This window comes from Dipteris shenzhenensis, chromosome 23 (assembly GCF_047967505.1).
Source record: "Dipteris shenzhenensis isolate YYH24624 ecotype China chromosome 23, Dip_SZ_1.0, whole genome shotgun sequence".
NCBI classification, from domain to species: Eukaryota; Viridiplantae; Streptophyta; class Polypodiopsida; order Gleicheniales; family Dipteridaceae; genus Dipteris; species Dipteris shenzhenensis.
Window position 1 is genome coordinate 10,250,334 of NC_141618.1, and position 22,504 is coordinate 10,272,837.

General features: G+C 40.5%; 1 protein-coding gene across 6 annotated transcripts in view; it reads right to left on the reverse strand.

The window, feature by feature from the left end:
- LOC147886971 (transducin family protein / WD-40 repeat family protein) overlaps positions 1-22,504 on the reverse strand; it is a 158,415-nt gene that overhangs the window by 74,038 nt on the left and 61,873 nt on the right. For 5 of the 6 annotated variants that reach the window (XR_015543215.1, XR_015543216.1, XM_087394397.1 and 2 more), the window contains exons 9-12: positions 11,159-11,500; positions 10,785-10,988; positions 10,495-10,593; positions 10,295-10,367 (exon numbers count right to left, since the gene is read on the reverse strand). Coding sequence is in view for 4 of the 6 variants with exons in the window: in XM_087394397.1 (XP_087250523.1) it covers positions 10,295-10,367; positions 10,495-10,593; positions 10,785-10,988; positions 11,159-11,500 (718 nt within the window). In the remaining 2 variants the exon portion in view is untranslated. The remainder of the gene's footprint in view (positions 1-10,294; positions 10,368-10,494; positions 10,594-10,784; positions 10,989-11,158; positions 11,501-22,504) is intronic. The other variant, XM_087394396.1, reaches the window with a different exon arrangement.

Sequence of the window (22,504 nt, forward strand, 5' to 3'; positions counted from 1 at the left end):
TGCAAGGTGCTTATGCCTGATGGTTCATGGACTACATCACGGTCACAGCTTGCTTCTGTCTGTGTACATCATTTCTCTCAACAATTTGGTTATGCAGATCCTCCCTCGCAGCAGGTCTTGTCTGCAAGACATTTACTTTTACAACATGTTTCTCCTATTATCTCCACTACTCAAGCTTTGGAATTGGAGGAACCTCTTTCTGAAAGGGAATTGTTAGATGCAATCAAATCTCCAGGATGGGATGGTCTTACAGTTAAGGTTTTTTAAGAATATTGGCCTCTTTTGAAGCATACTTTGCTGCTTATGGTGAATTCTGCTTGGCAAAATCAAAAAATGCCAGACACATGGAAGAGAGGTCTTGTTAAACTCCTTCCAAAAAAGCAAATCTGTGAATCTTTGGCTGATTGGAGACCTATCACACTTATGCCAGTCATTTACAAATTTACTACCAAAATGATTGTTGATCGAATAAAAGGCTATTTGCATGATGGGTTGCATCCTGCGCAATATGGTTTTGTTCCTCGCAGGCATATCACAGACAACATTGCTAACGCCTATGTTGGAATAGAATATGCCAAATATATGCAGCAGGATGTTTTGCTATTGCAAGTTGACATTGCCAAAGCTTTTGGGACTTTATTTCACAAACGATGCAGACCTTGGGATTTGGCACAAAAATGCAGCAAGTTATCAATTGGCTATATCAAGATAGTAAAGCTATCTGCATACTTTCAGGGGATATTTCTACAACCTGGACTCTTGGTTGTTCTATTCAGCAAGGCTGTCCCCTCACTGCTTTACTATTGCCATAGCCACTCATCCAATGCTTCAATATATGGACCACCTTTTGGACATTGGCATGTTGCATGGATTGGAAATTCCTGGCAACCGTAGCATGATTGCTCAAGAATATGCTGATGATTCTTTCTTTACTCCGAAAAATACTCAGAGCGATCTCTCTTTGATTATGCAAGCCCTTTCCACATATGGCTTAGCTGCTAGTTTTCATGTGAATTTTCAGAAATCCAAGCTACTGCCGTTGCATGCTAAAGACTGGCATAGTCTTTTATGGCCTGGGAAAATTGTTCCACCTTCTCAATTGATTCGACATCTTGGCTATCCTCTACGTTGGGGACTCACTTGTTCTCAACAAACTGATTAGGTGCTCACAAAGCTAAGGAAAAAAATTAAATATTGGAAGCTTGCAACTTAACCAGTACATGTTCGTTTGCGAATAACGCAATCCATTTTGATAGCATACATATAATTCTATCTGCCCCTCATCATGTTTACTGAGGCAGATCTGGTTTCCTTCATGTCTGCTATCATGGAGATTTTTTGGCGTTCAAAAAAGTGGCAAGAAAAGTCTCAAATTACTCTCTATGCATCGTCTCTGTTCTCCAAAGATACACGGGGGTTTGAACATACTCAATATTCAAATGCATATAATTGCTCATAGGGAAAAAATGATGTTGCAGTTTATGCAAGGGGATCAGCCCTAGGCTTATATAATCTGCTCTCTTTTGTTGCATATTGATACTTCTGCTTTTGGGCATTGGCAGCCTACACAGTGGGATTTTCTATTTGGCTCTATTCAAGGCAAGATCAGAGGCTATCCTTTTGTCTCTCGTTTGCTTCTTGATTGGAAGCATATCTTATCCCACTTGGAATGGAATGGTAGGGATTCTTTGTTGGGAAATTCCTTGAGGGCTGAGAATATTTATTGGTCCAAAGTATTTCACCCTCCTTTGGCTATACAAGAACCCAGGTGTTCTTATTTTATATCTTTCAAAGGTATTGCTTCTGTGGCGAATGTACTTCAGGATGATGGCACTCTTTTATCTTTTTCTGCGGCTGCTAGCAAGTATGGTTTGGGAGCTCATTATTGTCCTTTATGGCACAAAATTTCAGAAATGCTTCAACCTTTCTTGCCGGTACCTCGCTTGGAACTTCAAAATAGGCTTGAGGATTGGACTCTTCATTATTCCTCTTCTTCAGCCCGTCCTTTGAAGCTGCCACATATCACAGTGCCTTCTCTGTATAAAGTGTTGTTACCTCCGTCTTGGGTTTCTGACAGAGCCAATTCTGTTTGGCATATGGATCGCTCATCAAAGTGGTGGAAAAAGCAGCTGCGTCTCCTTTGGCATTATAAAGTCCCTCTTCGGCGACAACTTTTTCTCTGGCGAGTCCTACTTAGCATTTTTCCATCCGGGCACTTGTTCGCGCATAGACATATTGCCCCAGCTGTTTGCCATAGATGTCTACATCCTGCTGAATCTGTGCCTCACATTTTTTGGCACTGTCCACATACTTGTGATTTCCTCGCTCTCATTCGACAAGGGCTTCGAGCAAGATTTCCTAATGTTACTTTTGGCAGGTTCTTCTCCCGCTAGATAGGGTTTTGATTTATTTTTTGTTTGGGTGCGCTACTGGGCACTTTGGACTTTATGGATGGACAGAAATCATAGTCTTTGGTGATCCTACTTTTTCATCTTTAGATTTTTTCAAACGATCTCTGCGGCAATCGTTTTATGATTGCTTTCAGACTCATTTCATCGATCATGATGTATATATGGCTTATACTGAGATTTTCGGTTGAGTAGTAGTTACTCTGCTTTTGGAGTAACTATGAATGTAATTATTTCACAGTAATAAAATATTTCTTCTCACAAAAAAAAAAGTGTGTGTGTGTGTGTGTGTGTGTGTGTGAGAGAGAGAGAGAGAATTGTGTGTGTGTGTGTGTGTGTGTGAAAGTGTGAGCATAATTGGGCATACTTGGGTCGGCAGATTCACAAGTCATATGAATCCTTCCGAGCCTCATTGCGGCAATCCTTAAATGATGCCTGCCATGAGGGTGATCTAGATGCTTCTTGCATGGAGCTTTTCTTTTTATGTTTCTGATCTTTGGGATACTCTCCATTTTGGAGAATTCCCATCTTGTAAATTTATGAGCATATAAATATAGCACTGGATATTACTAAAAAAAAAAAGTGTGTGGAAGTGTGCGTTGTTGGGTTCGGTACTAGGCACTTTGGACTCTCTGGAAGGATCGCAATCATAGGGTCTTTGGTCATCCTGTTTTTTCCAATTTCTCTTCTTCATACACTCTTTGCAGCAATCGCTTTTTGACTGCTTGCAATCTCCTGTCTTTGATCGTGATGTATATTTGTCCTACAGTGAGATTTTCTCTTGATGTATTATAGCTCTTTTATGCATTTTGACCATGCTCCTCTTTGGTTGCAGATCTCTTTCCATGAAATACCACATGATAGGCTGTCACATAGAAGACTCCTCATTATGAATAACAGCTAGCTGGAGCATGATCAGTACAAGGAAATGGCTTATGATGCCTACCAACCTCTCTCACATCAGAGCAATATTGATATGGATTATGCCTGGGATGCCTTTGTTGCTCGAATGCAATCAGTTATTCAAGATTATGGTAAAGAATATATGAAGATATTGCAATACACATACTGTTGCTCAGGCCAAAAACGATTGTCAATATTTGACTAAGCTCAGTGACCAATCATTTCGGTCTTTGTCTTTTGAAGAAAGCACATCTTTATATCAGGCTAGACATTGATTGCAAAACAATGATCTCAGATAATTACTAAATGGGAGACGAGAGCAAGACTGCAGGCTTTCTTTGACACATAGAGCAAGACTGAGGGCTTTCTTTGACAAAGGTTGCTCCTCCAAGAAATTTTTTAAAAGTCTACACTACAAGAGACAATCTACAAATACGTGCCATGCCCGTAGGCCTGATGGTGTTTGGACTTCTTCTTGAGCCCAACTTGCTATAGCATGTGTGGATCATTTTTCCATGCAATTTGGGACTGCAGATCCAAGAGGTTATTGCAGCACGGACTCAATTATTGCAGCATGTTTCTCCCATTGTCTCTCCAGTTCAAACTCTAGAGCTGGAAAGTCCTTTGACTAAAAGAGAATTATCAAATGTGGTAAAATCCTATGGCAGATGGAAATCTCTAGGATGGGTGGTCTTATAGTTGAATTCTTTCTTGCATACTAGGATATCCTCAAATCAACTTTGCTGCATATGATTAACTATGCATGGGAAAAGTAGTACATGCCGGATTCAGGGAAAAAAGGGCTTGTAAAACTTCTCCCTAAGAAACAAATATGTGAATCCTTGGCTGATTGGAGGCCCATTACCCTTATGCCTGTCATTTATAAGATCATCACTAAAATGGTGGTGGGTCGAATTAAAGGGTATTCACATAATGGCCTTCATCCTGCGCAATATGGTTTTGTTTCTCACGGGCACATTACTAATAATATTGCAAACGCCTACGTTAGAATAGAATATGCCAAATATACTCAGCAGGACATTTTGCTACTGCAAGTTGACATTGCCAAGGCATTTGACACGGTCCAATGGGGTATTATTTTGCAAACTATGCATGCATTGTCTGGAGATATTTCTGAAGCATAGACCCTTCGATATTCAGTCCGTCAGGGCTGTCCGCTTAGTGCACTCCTATATGCCATAGCCACACATCCCATGCTTCAGTACATGGATCGTCTCATCGCATCTGACGTGCTTCATGGTTTGGAAATTCAAGGGAGCAGTACTTTGATTGCTCAAGCTTATGCAGATGATTCCTTTTTTACTCCTCAAAATACAGAGCAGGATCTATCTTGCTTGATGCATGCTTTATCTTTATATGGGTTGACAACCGGTCTTCATGTGAATTTCCATAAATCTAAATTATTGCCATTGCATTCCAAAGAGTGGCATACTCTTTTATGGCCAAGGGAAATTGTTCCACCTAATCAGATGGTTCGCCACTTGGGCTATCCTTTGGTTTGGTCGATCACTCGTCACGCGAACAAGCTCACTGGATCTTAGCAAAACTGGAAAAAAGCTTGAATATTGAAAGCTAGCAACATGGCCTCTACATGTCACATTACGAATTGTTCAATCGATTCTGGTGGCTTATATTCAATTTTACTTGCCTCTGATAATGTTTGGCTTGCTATGACATGCCATTTGCTTTTAGAGCTCACCACTACTGTTTTTGGATATTGGCAACCTACACAATGGGATTTCATTTTGGGTTGTGTTGATGGCAAGATCAAAGGTTTTCCTTTGATCTCTCATATGTTACTCAATTGGAAGCAGGTCCTCTCCCATTTGGAATGGCATGGTCGGGACTGTTAGCAAAGAAACTCTCTCAGGGATTCTTTGCCATTGGTCATTGGAATCTAGTAGGATGCCACACAATGTCGGTATGTCTTTGGAAACTAGAGAGAAGTGACTTTCCAATTATTCTTCAAGACATGAACAACCATTGAAAGGTTGAGTAAGGTCTAAGGTTAGGAATTTCAGTGGACACATGCATCAATCACCAAGGTTCTTTCTCAGTTAGAGTTATGGAAGTGTAGGTCATTGTGCGAATCTTTCCAAAGGTGGAGCTAGAAATATTAGCCAATGCTACCATTTCACTGGATCTAAGTATACTTTAAGTTCATATAAAATTTTTTATAACTTAAGCTAGAATTTGAGTATTCCAACATAAAAGGTCGCTCTAGACGACTTATGCCAATCAATTTCACTACTTGGAGGGTTGAATTTGAACATCATATAAGGAAATTGTGTTCATTTTTGGGCAAAAATATCAAATTTGAAGCTCTAAATATTAGCCCCCCCAACTTGGAGAAGCTTCTAGATTCACCATTGGGTGAATATTTTCCCTTCAAATTTACATTGACTCCACTATGTAGTGCTATTCATTGATTTGTCTCACTTTGGAACCCAAACACAGGTTCCTTCTCATGAACCTAATAGCAGTTTTTCTCTTCAGAATATGCATCCTATGTTACAACAAGTTTTTGACCCTGTCATTTAAAAGTTTCATCTTCCTACTTAAGTCAAGAAGAATCGCAAGGGTCAAAAGAAATTGCACTTTATTGATGGTACCACTACTTCGCTCAATGGTTTTTTGGTACAACATGGCCTTACGTTGGAGGATATTATCTTTATGTCACCACCTGATGGCGTGTAATTTAATTTTCTCCATCTTTCTCTTTTTTCTTGAGCTCTTGTTTTTTTAGACAGGTGTGTGTTGCTCCTTTTCATTTTCACACTTTATGGTGGGTTTTTACCTTGTTTTGAGGTTTTCCACACAGTAATATATAGTATTACCACACACAAAAAAAGTGTGTGTGTGTTTGTGTGTGTGTGTGTTCACCTGTCGTCAGCAAATTGATTGGGTACTTGTCAAGCTCAGAAAAAAGATTGAATATTGGAAACTAGAAACCTAGCCATTGCATGTTCGACTTCGAATAGTGCAGTCCATTCTAGTGGCCTATATTCAATTCTATTTACCTCTGATCATGTATCACTAAAGCGGATCTTGCTTCTTTCATGTCTGTAATCATGGAAATCTTTTGGCGACCCAAGCATGGCCGAAAAGGTCTAAGATTGCTTTCGGTGCATTGACTATGTTCACCAAAAATGCATGGAGGTCTTAATATCATTGATATCCAAGTGCACATCCTTGCTCACAAAGGGAAAATGCTGCAACAACTTATGCAAGGTGATCAGCTTGGGCTGTTATGATTCGCTCTCTGTTACAGCAAATCAATACTTCTACCTTTGATCATTGGCAACCCACTCAATGGGATTTCTTACTTGGTTGCTTTGATGGTACATTGCATGGTTGCCCTTTGGTCTCTAGCTCACTCCTTGATTAGAATTCCTTTCTCACTTGGAATGGCATGGCCGCGATTCTCTGATAGGAAATTCCTTGAAGGCTGAAAGCATTCACTCTTCAAAAGCTTTTCACCCTCCACTGGCCTTACAGGAACCTAGACGTTCCTATTTTATTACTTTCAAAGGAATTACTTCTGTTGCGGATGTCATCCATGATGATGGAACTATTTTACCTTTTTCTCTCGCAGCCACAGGGTATGACTTGGGATCTCATTATCGTCCTCTATGGCAAAAAATTACTTGTATGCTTTTACATTTTGTCCCAATTCCTCCTTTGGAATTTCTAGATAGGCTGGAGGATTGGATTTTGACTTCCCGCGAGTCCTGCTTTCGTCCTTTGAGGCTATCTCAGATTACAGTGCCTGCATTATATAAAATCCTTTTGCGTCAGCCTTGGGTTTCGGATAAGGCTAATTCTATTTGGCGAATGCATCCGCCAACTAAGTGGTGGAGAAAGAGACTAAGGCAACTTTGGGCATATAAAGTTCATCTTCGGCAACAGGTATTTTTTTGGAGAGTTCTTTTAGGGGGTTTTCCATTTGGCCAACTACTGGCACGTAGACACATTGTTGTATGTCGCAGATGTTTGGCTTCTCAAGAGACTGTGCTTCATTTGTTTTGGTTTTGCCCGTCCTCCCATGAGTTCCTGGATTTTCTTTGACAGCAGTTGAGAACGAGATTCCCGACTCCTGCTTTTGGGAAATTCTTATGGCTCTTTGGTTTTCATCCACGCACTCAGGAGTTTGATCTTTTCTTTGTTTGGGTTCGTTATTGGGCACTTTGGACTTTGTGGATAGACAGGAATTGTAAAGTCTTTGGTGATCCAATGTTTTCTTTATTTGCTTTCTTCAAGCGTTCTCTGCAGCAATCTTTTTGTGACTGCTTGCAAACTCGCTACATCAATCATGATGTATATTTAGCATATACAAAGATTTTCAGCTGATGTAATTTCTAGCTCCTCACTTTAAGGTGGCTTATCTTGTAATATAAACAATCATGGCTTTCACTTTTTAAAAAAAGGGTGTGTGTTTGGGGGGGGGGGGGGGGCGGGGGGGGGGGGGATGGGGTTTCGCTATTGGGCTCTCTAGTCGTTCTATCGTGCTTGTATCATTTGACTGTAGAGCACTCTTTAGTGGATGCTTTTCCCTGTTTTTGATCTTCTTTGTATGAGTCTCTCCAAGATGTTGATTCTCTTGGAGACCTTCCTCTGGTCTAGTTAGAAGTCTCTTATTACTGTTTCTAGTTTTTGAGTAGTAGCTGTCCCACTTTGGACAGCTACAAATGTACATTCTTCTAAATGAAATATCTGCCTTGCCCCAAAAAAAAAAGTATAACTTTTATTAGCTCATTTTGAGCTGTTATTTTTTCCTCATGCATTGCATGATGTACTCCCGCATTTGAGCTTGCTCTCGCGGTTTTCATTCATACTTAATGAAGTAATTTTCTTGCCCCAAAAAAAAAAAGTATACTTGGGTGAGGGGGCAGAAAGGAGCCTGAGGGGGCAAAAGAAAGTCCACCAATAGCCTTAGCGAAGCTGAGGAGGGAAAACAGGACAGAAGCAAGCCCCAGGTGGGCCGCGGAAAATTAGACAAGGAAGAGTAGAAGGGAGGTCATAGGCTTGGCCACAAGCATATACCCAAAATGGGAACACAGCCAGCCTTGGGGCTGGTCAAGAGGGAGCTGAGCGGATAGGGCAAGAAAGAGAACAAACAAGAGAAAAGAGCCGATTCAGGAGATGAATGGCCAAGCAGACAAAGGCAAGAAAGAAAAACAAAGAACAGCCAGTCAGAGACGGAGAGCTGGGCAGGATGGAGGAAGGAGGAGGCAGAGCTAGAGCTGAGAGAAAGTGGGGAGCTAGCAGTTGGGACAGCAAGCAGGAGCAGCTTCCTTCGTTCCAATGCAGCGGAGTAAGTTTTGTCATAACAAATACAAATACAAATAGAAGGCAAGACACTTCTTTTCCTTGGATTAACAACCATGGATAATGGTGTTCGGTGAAACATCAACAAAATTTCTACCTTATAGAAGAACCTTAACACAAGCATGATCATGATTCTCAAAGTGAAGAGAGAGTGGGAAAGAGAACAGAACACAATATGTTGCAACATGCCAAAACCATAGGGAATGTGATGTAAGACATATAGATCTCTCCTCAGCCTGATACCGGCTCCAATCTGCCCCCTCTAGATGGGGCTCATTAGAGTATCTATGATCTTTTATTGAAAAGCATATGAGCCAAGACACAGCCAAAAATAGAACGTCCACAAGCCCAAAACACACAATATTTTTGAAGCATTTTCCAAAATTATGAATGACTAAAATCAATTCACAGCTTACTATGCATTCTTTACAAGATTAGCCCATTGGCCATTGAATCACTCAATTGGTAGCTTGATTGCTAACGTCCAGATTATTATTTGTATTGAAGAGAGAAACTACAACTACATTAGTAACAAAAAAATGAAACATACAAGCATTCCAATTAGACACAATATAATTAATGCTTGCAATATAGACATCAAACACAACACCACTAAACATGTAATGGCATCATTGCCACCCAAGATACTTGAGAAGCTATCTTTGTCTATAACAATCAGAACCACCCATGATACTGAGTAAAAAGTAAAGTTATGAAATTGTCACAAAACGAATTCTCTAACCACTACCACATCCGACATGGTTCCACAGATCATTTTCCTAGAGCCTTCCAAAGCCCTCCTTTGAAAAAGGAATGCCTCACTCAAGCTCACAATTCCAATCATGTTAAATGTCCTTATTACTTGAATCCCAATTTGGAAAGCTTTTGAGCATCAATAGAGATTAAACACCAGACCAAAGATGTGGCCGAATACTTAATCTTCTAAAGCTGGAGCCATTTATCTTTAATTTTTGAGTCCCTTCAGATTTGTGAAGGCTTGAGGGGTGAGGATGCTGAGGCAATAGGGAAGAAACGGCATCAGGATGAAGAGACATCAGAGCAAAGTCCCATCCATCATAATCTCCACTGCCATTTCTACTTATTAGTCTGTCCACTTGCAGTGTCTAGTCCTTACTGCTTAAACGATGCCCACCAGAAAGGCAACCACATCTAGGAGTGGAAAGTTGGCAACTCACAACTAAAACAGCCAAAAAAAACTCTTTTGTCTGGACTCTAGGATAGGGCTCAACTCTTCTATGCACAGGATTGCAAGATCGTTTGATGCTATATTTGTGGTTCTTGTGTAAAGGAGATTGCGTACACAAAGTTATTTTCCTATGCCTCCAACATCATCACATGCCCAACAACTATCCTTTAATATCTTATTGCAATTATACACTCCTTCATAGAACATTTTGTTTCCTTCAGATACACAGCTCTCTTCAACAAAAGCCTTTAAAGAAACCTGATCGCGAATAAATCAACTCATTCCTCACATACTACACTTTCCTGAACAAGCTCTGGACTGATAAAACTCTTCAAACACTTTGTTATATATAACAAACATTTGGGGCACTGGAAGGAGAGATGGTGTGGATTGACGTGAGCAAAATATTGCTTTAAGGCAAAAGTACCTTGGATTTCTGACTTGTTAACAAAAAGGCAATTTATTTCACCAGCTTCTGCACTCAGGGAGTAAAACGATACCTAACCACAACAGAAAACTATTCAGCAAGTGGAGCAGGCGATTGTACTTTTTATGATGTCAAAAGCGTAACAGATTAATACAAGGTTAAGAATCTAAAACGTAACAAACAAGATATAATCTCCTTACCACACCGCTTGTTTGAGCCACAGCCAAAGCACCATTTGAAGCACAGAAATCTACATGTGAAACTGATGCCGTTTCAGATTCTGCAAGCTCCAACTGGACCTGTACCAGGCATACGTTGCAAATCATTGCCAGACAAGGAGCAAGGATTTAAATCAATACCATCTTTTCTGAATATCATTTAGGGATTATGATCCCAACTTGGGACTGTTGTCTTGTAACTTTGGCAAGAAATGAGGGCCAGGGAATGGAAGGGCAAGGAAAAGGGAGGACTAGCTATTTTGTATCCATACTCTCCCAGGTAAGTTGCCCACTTGGAAGAGCAAAGAAGAAGATGTATCCCAGATATTCACAGACCCATCTGCATGCCCTGTTATAAACACCATTTTGGTCTTTGATCCCTCAATCACAGCTTTATTTAGGATGCCGCCACTCACCGGCCATTTTGTACCACCTGGCAAAACAGATGGCACATTACCTTTGAAAGACCGAGACAGCTGCATGGCAATGACCAATTCATGGTGTAAGTATTTGACTGTCAGATAAAAAACGATGATGCTAACTAATCTCAAACATGTATCTTTTTTCAATAGGAACTCCATGTAACGTCATGGAAAGAACTATGCTTGGCCATCAGTATGGTAGCTTACTGAGAGTCAGAACATACTTGTGAAAACAAGGTAGGAAATTTCCCATCCTCGGGAAGCAGGAATAATTTTGCAGCCGTTACATCTGGCTCTGTCAAACCTGGATTTACAAGAACAGGCTCTGGCAGAGAAGGTGCCAGCCCTTTTTCCAAGTCCACAAAGCATTTAATAATACTAACTTCATCATAGGCATGTAGCTGGCCTGGACTGGTGAGGATCAATAGAGCAGAAGCTGGATCACTCAAGTTTCCACCTGCTCTGGGAAGGAGTATCATGTCATCAAATAGTCCGATCAAAGGAACCTCCACATGACAAATTTTGTGCGCATCCAAATTCCCACTCGCAGACTTCAAGAACAAAATCTGTACAATATACAGCTGAAAGTCAAATAAAGTTCATACTGTCGTTCCAGAAACCCCACCATTTTCACAAGTTCCTATATGATGGGCATTTAGACATTGTTTGCTGCTTTCAAGAGGGAAACTCTGCAAAAACTGGAAAGCAAGCTCTAACGTAAGCCATCTCATAATACAAATGTTCTATATCCTAATATATGACTTTATTTCACAGGCTACAAGCCCATATTGAAAGCAAATTCAATATAGAAAAATGCTACTATTTAGTGTAGCAGTATTAGTGGTCCTGATGAAATCGTTAAGAAATAAAAAAATATCAGACAGTATTTTGTTTGCCATTATCGCATGTGTAGTCAGACATCAGAGAACTGCAACTGCTACTAATTCTGTTGTGGGCTTTAGATGTTGCAGGCTATCATTGGATTATATTAGCTAAGCTGTTTTGCCTGGAGCCTTGTGATATTAATGCAGCCTCTATGGCGTCCTCACTGAGTCAAAAATTTCCGGTGTTCCTTGCTGGGACTAGGACAGGGTCTCCTGCCTTTTGTACCATTAAGTCCTGCAGTTTCAAAAATTGTGTAACATTTGGCTTGCCTTTTTTTTTTTTTGGGGGGGGGGAGTGAGAGAGAGAGAGAGAGAGAGAGACGCATGTGAAATCGGGGGGGAGGGGGGGGGAGAGAGAGATGATATGATTATATTAAAGTCCACGTCAGACCCTTCAGGATCTATGGGACTAATGATCACTATTAAACTAATAGTGATCTTAAGATAAACATCTTACAAAATTGTTTATGTATTTATTACTTGTTGTGCTAGCTTGTGTGCTAGCCCGAGCACCTTGTTGCAGTGTTCCAAAACTTTTAGGTAGCATCCTAGCTTTTTGGCTGACTGTTCGAACATATTTCAGACTTCCTCTGCTGTCCTATATCTTTCTTAGGCTCTACATCTAAGGAGTACATGTTGTTCATCTTGTATCTCCCCTATAAGGCAGATATAGCAGGTTCTTTCCTATTTGGGATCCTGGGCCTTGCCCACCTGCTTCTCTCCACCTCTAGATCATGTAAGCTGGTTCTAATTTTGCAGATTAGATGCCTTTCGAACATTGATATGTCTTCCCTGAGGTGTTTTTGCATTCCATGGCTGTCCATTGAGTGGATTTCGTGTTTGTAGAACTGCATTTTTGCCCCTGGGTTATGCCATAATTTAGGTAGCATTTTCTCTGTCACTATCTCCCTGATTTCACATGCACCTTCTAGAATATCAGCAGCTGTTATGCCTCATGATTCCATCCACTTCATTTCTATATGCCATTGTGTGGTATCCTGCTGTCGTCCAGCTTCTCAACTTTGTTTGAGGTAAGCCATGAATTGACATAAAGCCTCCCCTTCGAGATGTATCATACATGTCTCACCGAGTAGGATCGGGTAGGGTGTCTGTGCCTTAACCCCCTAACTCCCCTATGAGAAAGCGTTTTTATGTACAATTTCTATTCTTTTCCAGTAGGTCCTAGAGAGCCCAGTGCCCAAGCTGGACATCCATAAAGGATCAATGTTTGCACAAGCTATATGGTGTAAAGAAACTCTGATTTCCCAATTCCATAGATGTGCTTTCCTGCACTTATTTTGGAAGCTGTACAAAGCTTTCAAGTATCCTAGAATTCTCCTCTCCACATATGCATTCCATTTGTAGTTGTCTGCAAATTCCAGCCCTAGATATTTATATGTGTTGGCTATTTCCAAGGCTATCCTTCAAAAGTGACATCCAGCCCTAGATATTTATATGTGTTGACTATTTCCAAGGCTCTCCTTCAAAAGTGACATCAATCTATATGTTATGGGTCCCAGTCACCATTACCTTTGTTATGTCTATGTTGACCTATATTGATCACTATATACAAAAGTTCATCAATGCATCCATATGTGCTTTCATCTTCTCCTTGCTCTTTGCTAAGAAAACCACATCATCTGCATAAATTCGCATTAGTAGTAGATCATATCCTGCAATCTGGACACCCTCCTTGCTCTGTATTTTCATCCACTCTTCCAAATCATCAATAAAGAGGCAGAAGAGAGTTGGCGAGAGGGAGCAGCCTTGCTTGACCCCTATGTCAGTGCTTATGACAACTTTCCTAAAGGCAAATGGAAGCAATGGTGGAGAAGGTGGAAACAAATGAGTTGAAACTATACGGCTGTAATAACATTGCAGGAATGAATGAAAAGTACAAAGTAAACACAATATAATGAAACCCTAGGATAGGGTATCCTAGTAGTACCTACTGTACTAAATAGCACATGCCATAAGTGCCCTAACTGTCCGAACTGCCTATATCCTAACCTTTAAGGCACATGCCAGGGAACAAAAGGCACCAATTGTGTTACGGAAATTATATTTCTGGTATATCTTGCTTTGGACATTATTATTTTAGTCAAGTGTGACTATGGCAAAGTACTCCATAAGAGCGCACCGGACGCGACGGGGGTCTTAGTGGATACTTTGTGTGGTTAGTTGGGGACGCCTGACTAGCTTGTGTTTTGCCATGCTAGATGGTCGGTATTGTGGGTGATTCCATGTTAATACTAATGTCGCCAGTGTTATTGGTGTTGTGCTTGATTATTGTGCTTTGAGCGCAGTTATGTTGGGATCGGTTGATTTGGTGATTCGTTCAATCGATTGTTAATAACTAATGTAATTGGCGGCTTGAGTACAGGTGATGGAACTCATAGCGAGGATTGGAGTTAGTGCAAGAATACCGATCAAGGTGTCGCACAATGCATTATTTATGGCCATGGGCCAATTTTGTATTTCTTTATTATTGCAAGTTTGAGCAATATATTTTGGAGTGGATATGATTCAATTTTGGGCCCAAAGATAGCTATGTAAAGCAAATCCCCCTTTTTGGAAGAGAGGGATAATTTTGGCTCCTTGTGCTTTCATGAAATATCATAAATACTCTAGATGAGGAAGCATGACCCACTCATCCAGGGGGGGGGGAGATTGTACCCAGGCTGCTATTGCTTTTGTGGTATGATTTGTGTTCTTCTTCTCCAATTGATTAAGTGGTGAATTATGTGGAAAAGTTTTATCTTTTGGTTTCAATGGTATCAGAGCGGAGGGTATGCTTCAGGACTTGTGAAAGAAAAAGGCTACCTCGTGGCTCGTGTGGGAAGTTAAGGAGAAGCTTTTGTCAAGGACGAAGAAAAGAAAGCCCACGGAAAGAAAGAGAGAAAGAAAGAAAAAGAAATTCAGGGCTTTTACCATGGTCATCTCGTTGCAAAAGGGAGCCGGCCTATAGCCCTGCAATGATAGAGAAGCTTTTAAATATCAACGCCATCATTTGCACCATCAACCTTCGCCATTCTGCCTTGACAGGGCAATCAACTGCTATCGTGAACACTGCGTTCGGAGGAGCCGTCACGTCACCGTCTCGTGTGCACAAACTCCAAAGCCAAAGGACCAGAGGACTTTACTACTCTAGGGACTTGCCCCATCGAACCAGCCCCGCCTTTATTAATCTGCCAATCGATCGTGTACTCAGAAGCACTCTCGAGAGACGGCTCCACTGCATCGCCAAGGCCGAGGCCCCAGAGTGCCATCGCATGCTTCGTGCTATCGTGCAAACAGCCGCCTATTGATCTCTGACGGGTCTGTCCATCGAATAACAACCGCCTTGGCCATTGAGCATTGTCATTGTGCTTAGCACTAGACTACAAGTTTCCTTGCAGTATTTCGGCCCACACGCCTGTCTGCACAGTGCAAACTTCGAAGTTTACACTCCATGAGTCCAGTCTGACAGTGTCCACGGACTACTCGCGCGCCTACCTACATCTTCGTGACTTCGTCCGTGCCATCATAGAGTCACAGCCTATATGAATACCTTGCTGCAGATCGCATACACAGTCTGCGGCTCTGCCTCACTATGCGTAGCAGCCCGTTTTTTGCCGCCTCTACCTCGTTTGCCTCTTTTTTCTTTTTCTTTTTCTTTTTCTTTTTTTTTTAAAGATTTATTGAAGGGCTCACAAAAAGGACCCTTAAAGGGAGAACTTTTCAAAGGTAACATTTTTCGGCAATCAGCGACACACAAAGTGCGAGGCCACTCCACCGTCCAGCAAAGGTGTATTTAAATTTTAAAAAAAGCAAAGCAAAATCTGTGGAAGCTTGAATCAAGAAGGCGATTTGGAACCACGAAATCACCGTGCAATTAATTGGAGAGTGGTCGAGCGCAAAGACGACTACAAGCAACATCGTCGGTCACATATCTCCCACTCTAGTCTTTTCTACGTCCGATCAAAGAGCGAGATAAGTGATTTCTTTTGCTTTATATTTCATACACTTAGTATCATCTGCCATCCGTTTCTTACCATACACTCAAAATCACACTTTTTCCGTTTAATTTCTCATACACTCAGTATCCTTATTTTCCTCCACTCCACTTCATTTGTATTTATCGCATTATCATGGCAAACCAGCCACAACTACCCATGCTTCAAGAGTAGTTAGACGCACTTCAGGCACAGTTGGCAAATGAGCATGAGCATAGGGAGAGATTGGAAAAGAAAATCAATGGTAAGAAAAGAAAGAGGCATTCATCTGACGATGAGTCATCCGACGATAATCCTATTATCAGGACAATCAAAGCCACACTAAGAGCACAGAATTCGAGAAAGGGGAGTAAGATAAGTAGAAAAGCTTTCTCATTTTAAAATTTCGATGGAAAGAAAGAAGCACGCACTGTCTTGTCTTGGATCAGTCAGCTAGATGATTACTTTTCAGAGGAGAGATTCTATGAAAAAGATAAGATTAAATGTGCTGCAAATCATTTAGTGGAGAGTGCTGCACTTTGGTAGAACATCACTAAGCACAGTAAAAGGCGACCAAAATCTTGGAAGTCTTTTCAAAAGCTCATCAAGAGAGATTTTCTTCCCTCACACTTCAAAGCAAAAACCAGACAACAGTGGGATACTTTCAGGCAATTCAAAAAAGAAATGATCTCCACATACACTGATAGGTTTTGGCAAACGTTGATCCAACTATAGTCCTTAGAGAAAGTGAGTGAGCGAGATCAACGAAGAAACTATGTGGTAGGTCTAAAATCTAAGTTGAGAGCCGAGATTAACATGTTTCATCCTCGCTCACTGAACTCTGCGATTTCTCTTGCAATGAATTATGAGAGGAAGAATGGGATCCCAAAGGAAGGGAAAGATTTGGAACGGCCTGTACCCTTCCATAAGAAAACGAGGTTTGATAAAAAAACCCTTCTTTAAATCTAAAACCGGTTTTGTTCCACAGAAGACGGATTCTTCTTCGAAGTCGAACGGTGAAAATTTTCCAAAGAAAGAAATAAGGTGTTTCGAGGGCAACAAGGTGGAACATATAGCTATTCAATGTCCCGAAAGAAAGAAGACCCCGACGGCAAAAGTGCACATGATCGAGGACGAAGCAGCTAAGCAAGAGGGAGATAAAGTATAATTATCATGCTCTTCGGAAAATGAAAGGTTTCATTAATAGTAAAGAGATTGTTATTCTACATGACGATGGTAGTACACATGATTTCATTTCCGAAAGAGCCTTAGCAAAGCTAAACTTAGAGTCATTTCCATCTAGCTATAAGGTCAAAGCTGCTTTTACCAAGACAAAGTATAATTGCACTAGAGAAGTCAAGAACTTGATATTTCAATCAAACCTTACAAGGATAGACGAGACATTCTAGTTGCACCCCTACAGGGAGTTGATATCATCTTAGGAATGCCATGGAGACATCAATATAATCCTAAGATAGATTATGATTCACATCAGATGTGGATTGAGAAGGACAAACAAGAAATATGTCTGAAAAGTTCTATGAAACCTGAGATCATTCCTTTACTCAACCATACACAAGCCAAGAGAACAATTAGAAAACGTGCGAAGACATATCTGATTTTGGTGAATACGGTAACGGCTACTCAGCCAAACACTAAGCCTACACACCAAAATTTTCTTTCTAAATTTTATGATTGTTTCTTAGAGGATTTACCGCCTGGATTACCCTGTTCTCAACCTGAAGATCATAGGATAGAAATCCTACCGGGAAATACTCCACTTGCAAAGCTCCTTATAGAGTCAACCACCTAGAGCAAAAGGAAATTCAAAAGCAAGTGGAGAAAACTCTTGAAAGAAAATCAATTGTACATAGATCCTGAAAAGAGTAGTTTCTTTCAAGATCAAATAGAGTGTTTGGTCACATAGTATCCACCGATGGGATTCGAATAGATCCAAAGAAGATTGAATGCATAGTCACACGGCCTAAACCCCGAGATATACATGAATTAAGATTATTCTTGGAATTGTGTAGCTTTTATAGAAAGTTTGTCAAGAATTTCGCATACATTGCACATCCATTAACATACCTTCTTAGAAAAGCTAAGCATTTCTTATGGACTGAGCGTCAAGATAAATCTTTTGCAGCTTTGAAAGAATCTCTCACACAAGCTCCTGTGTTGCAACTACCCGATTTCTCTAGACCATTCTTTGTAGTTGTAACCGATGCTAGTGAATATGGAATTGGAGCCGTGCTTATGCAAGATGGACATCCTATGGCATATGAGAGATGAAAATTAAAACCAACGGAATGCAATTATAGTACATATGATAAAGAATTAATCGATGTTGTGCATGCCTTAAATGTGGAAACATTATTTGATGGGAGCTGAGTTTCTAATCAAAACCAATCAGCAAAGTATCAAGCATTTGTTGACTCAGCCACTAATATCCGATAGGCACATCAAGTGGGCATCATTTATACAGAGTTTTCAGCCCATGATTCAATATCAGCTTAGAAAAGAAAATGTAGTTGCTGATGCTCTTAGCAGAAAGCCAAGTATTAATCACATCACTACTGTAGAGACCCAGCCTTTCAAAGGTATGAAGAGTTCTTATCAAGAGGATCCAGACTTTTCCGATATATGGAACAAATTAGAGAATAATAATTGGAATCCTATGTTGGACCATTCACGCAATGATGAATATCTCTTTTGTTAAAAGAAATTATGCATCACTCGACCCTTTAGACAAATTGTAATGGAAGAAATGCACCAACCACCATATATGGGACATAGGGGAGTGATTGCCACTTTACAAGTGATAGCAAGAGAATTTCATTGGCCTACTATAAGAAAAGATGTTTGTAGCCGAATGCATCACTTGCCAAAAGATCAAGAGTTACAAAGAAAAGACCCCTGGATTGCTAATGCCTTTGCCTACGCAACCTTGGGAACAAATATCCATGGATTTCATAATAGGTTTTCCTACTACAACGAATCAAAACGATATGATATGGACGATAGTAGATCGCATTAGTAAGCAAGCTTATTTCATCCCATGCAAGAAGACTTTAACAGCTCAACAAGCTGCACATTTATTCCTCAAGCATATCTTTGTTCATCATGGCTTGCCAACGATTACAGTGTCTGATCGAGATTCGAAGTTTTGCAATAATTTTTGGTCTGCATTATTTCATAATCTAGGCACTAAGTTAGATTCCTCATCAACTTTTCATCCAAAATCGAATGGACAAACTGAAGTCACAAATAGTACTATTATGGACATGTTAAGTGCTTATGTGGGAAGTCAACCAAAGACTTGGGACAAATATTTTCATCTCTTACAGTTTGCTTATAATACTCCTCATTCTGCAACTAGAAGAGCACCCTTTGAGATCATCTATGGGAAATTTTTACCTATTCCTATCACATGATTGACCCATAGAGTGGAGGCAGCAGATGCATTTACCCATGACTATCAAAATATTCTCAAAGAGGTTCGAGAAGCTATTGCAATCGCTCAAGAGAAGTACACAAAACAAGCTAATAAGAAATGGAAAACACATGCTTTTTAAAGAAGGTGATTATGTACTTCTTCAGATTGAGAAAAGAAGATGAGTGTTAAGAAATGGCCAGTAATCAAGATGTCTCCTCATTTTTATGGACCTTTCAAGATGATTCAAAAAATCAATGATCTAGCTTATAGGCTTGAATTACCAGATAATTGAAAAATACATAATGCTTTTCATATCCACCTCTTAAAGCCCTTCAAAGGACCTTTACCTATTCATCATGTTTATGAAGAGGCTCCATTGATTGTTGATGAAGAAGAAATTCTAGAACCTGAATGCATTATTGATCATCAACAGACCTCGACCCGAAAAGGAAATGTCTATACTAAATACTTGCTCAAATTTAAGAATCATCCGAGAGATGATGCTTAGTGGATGCCTAAGCAGTTCTTTCGAACTTTTCCAAACCTCATTAGTTCCTATAGTCAAGCACGCAACTGAGGTCAGTTGCAATCCAAGCAAAAGGCATGTTACGGAAATTATATTTCTGGTATATCTTGCTTTGGCCATTACATTTGACTATTGCAAAGTACTCCATAGGAGCGCACCGGACGCAACGGGAGTCCTAGTGGATACTTTGTGTTGTTAGTTGGGGACGCCTGACTAGCTTGTGTTTTGCCATGCTAGATGGTCAGTATTGTGGGTGATTCCATGTTAATACTGATGTCGCTAGTGTTATTGGTGTTGTGCTTAATTAATGTGCTTTGAGCGAGGTTATGTTGGGATCGGTTGATTCGGTGATTCGTTCAATCGATTGTTAATAACTAATGTAATTGGCGGCTTGAGTACATGTGATGGAACTCATAGCGAGGATTGGAGTTAGTGCGAGGGTACCAGTGCATTATTTATGGCCCTGGGCCAATTTTATATTTCTTTATTATTGCAAGTTTGAGCAATATATTTTGGAGTGGACATAATTCAATTTTGGGCCCAAAGATGGCTATGTAAAGCAAATCCCTCATTTTGGAAGAGAGGGATAATTTTAGCTTCTTGTGCTTTTATGAAATATCATAAATACTCTAGATGAGGAAGCGTGAGCCACTCGTCTAGGGGGGAAGATTGTACCCAGCCTATTGTCGCTTTCATGATGTGATTTGTGTTCTTCTTCTCCAATTAATTAAGTGGTGAATTTGTGTGGAAGAGTTTTACCTTTTAGTTTCAAAGGTTAGCCCATCGAATGGTCTATAAATCCCCCGCCATGGTATCTCGGCTGAAATATTGTGGACATGTTTCTGAATATCTAAGAAATAATATCAATCACATGTTCATTCTATTTGGGATATAGCAAAGAGCATAACAGATCAAGTTATAAAAGGTACTAAGTTCAAAGCTTGTCAGAAAGCTTCAAACTTGGAAGAAAGAGCTTTCGTTAAGAGATATGCCAAGTTGCCTTCAGTGGGAACATAATACATATCACCTGCTGACAATTTCTCTCTTTGTATTATGATGACACCCACTCTGTTGTTGATGATGATGGTGAGGATGGTGATGTTGTAGATGACTACTTTTGTTATATGACTGTAGGATACAGTTTTTGCTTTTATATGGGTGTGGATGCTTGATTAGTAGCTCCACCCCTCTAGCTAGCTTGTATCAACAATCTCATAGACCCATCGATCTTCCGAAGACTTTAATAAACTTTCTCTCTCTAACATAGTGATCATGAACCTCAATATGCCTTGTGCGGGCATGGAACACTGGATTCCGTGCAACAACTAGAGCACTCTGGCTATCAGTGAAGATGACGGTAGGAGGTGTCTGACATACATGAAGATCTGCAAGTAACTTTTGGAGTCAAACACACTCCACTGTAGCAATAAATGCTACTCCGTACTCAATCTCGTAGCTAGAAGTAGCAACTGTAATTGCTTCTTGCTAAACCAGGAGATGCATGAAGTATCAATCATAAAACAGTTGCCACTATGTGACACATGGGTGTCAGAACAACCAACCCAATCACTATCAGTGAATCCATGCATAGCAAGCGAAGAGTTTGCCTTGTAAAAAAGACCCAAATGCTGAGTGCCTTTGAGATACCTCCAGACAAGCTTCACGGACTGCCAAGGGTGTGTAGAGGGGCTATGCATATATCTGCTCAACTGTGAGATAGCATACTGAAGATCTAGCCTGGTATGGCATATATATATATCAAACAACCAACTGCCTGCTGACAGAGAGTGACGGCAAACCATGGCATTTTCCCAAAGCCAATGCAAACGTGCGAAACCCGTACCGAAAGGCGATAATCTTCGTTTGCTTCTTTTACTACGTGCACCACTATCATAAATGAAAACCACGCTCTAATGGTGTGGATACTGGCTTGCAATCCTCTAACTGAAAACGTTGTAAAAGCTGTCCAATGTACTTGGATTGTGTCATTAAAATACCCCCCTCACTGCTAGCAAATTGAATGCCCAGATAATAATTCAAAGGACCAAAGATCTCACATAGCAAATGACTTCTACAAGTCAAGCTTAGATGCTGCAATTTGCTCAGCATGTGTCCCAGTAACAAGCATGTCATCCACATGGAGTACTAAAATCAGCAAATCTGTCCCACTCTTGCAAATGTAAAGTGTAGCCTTTGTAGGGCTGATTTGAAAGACAAGACTTAGTAAATGAGCATGTATCCTTGCATACCAAGCCCAAGGTGCTTGTTTCAATTCATAAAGGGCTTTCTTCAACCGGCATACCTTCCCTTCAAAACCTTCAACCTCAAAGCTGGGAGGTTGGGTAATTGCCCATGAAGAAATGTCAAGCTGATGTACCTCCCAATGAAAATGGGCAGCAATGGCAATAACACTCTTGATAGGGCAACATGGCCTGCAACCAACAACCATTTTCAAAGGCATCCTTATGGCATAATGGCACTTCATTGCATGCTGTAGCAACCAATGCAGAAGTGCCCAAATTAGCATGTTCTTTTTTGACAGCTGCTCTAGTACGGGCCGGCAGAGGAGCATCTTGTTTGCTGTCTTTGAGATGTCAAACAGCCAATGGGGAAGTCTTTTGGGCTCCTGAATTTCAACTCTCTTTTTGTCAATTGCCTCGTGCATAATATCATGATCTATCGGAGGCTTCCTTTTGACATCGAGTCTATTCTACTTGACCTCCTTCACATAATCACCTAGCCTCCTAGCC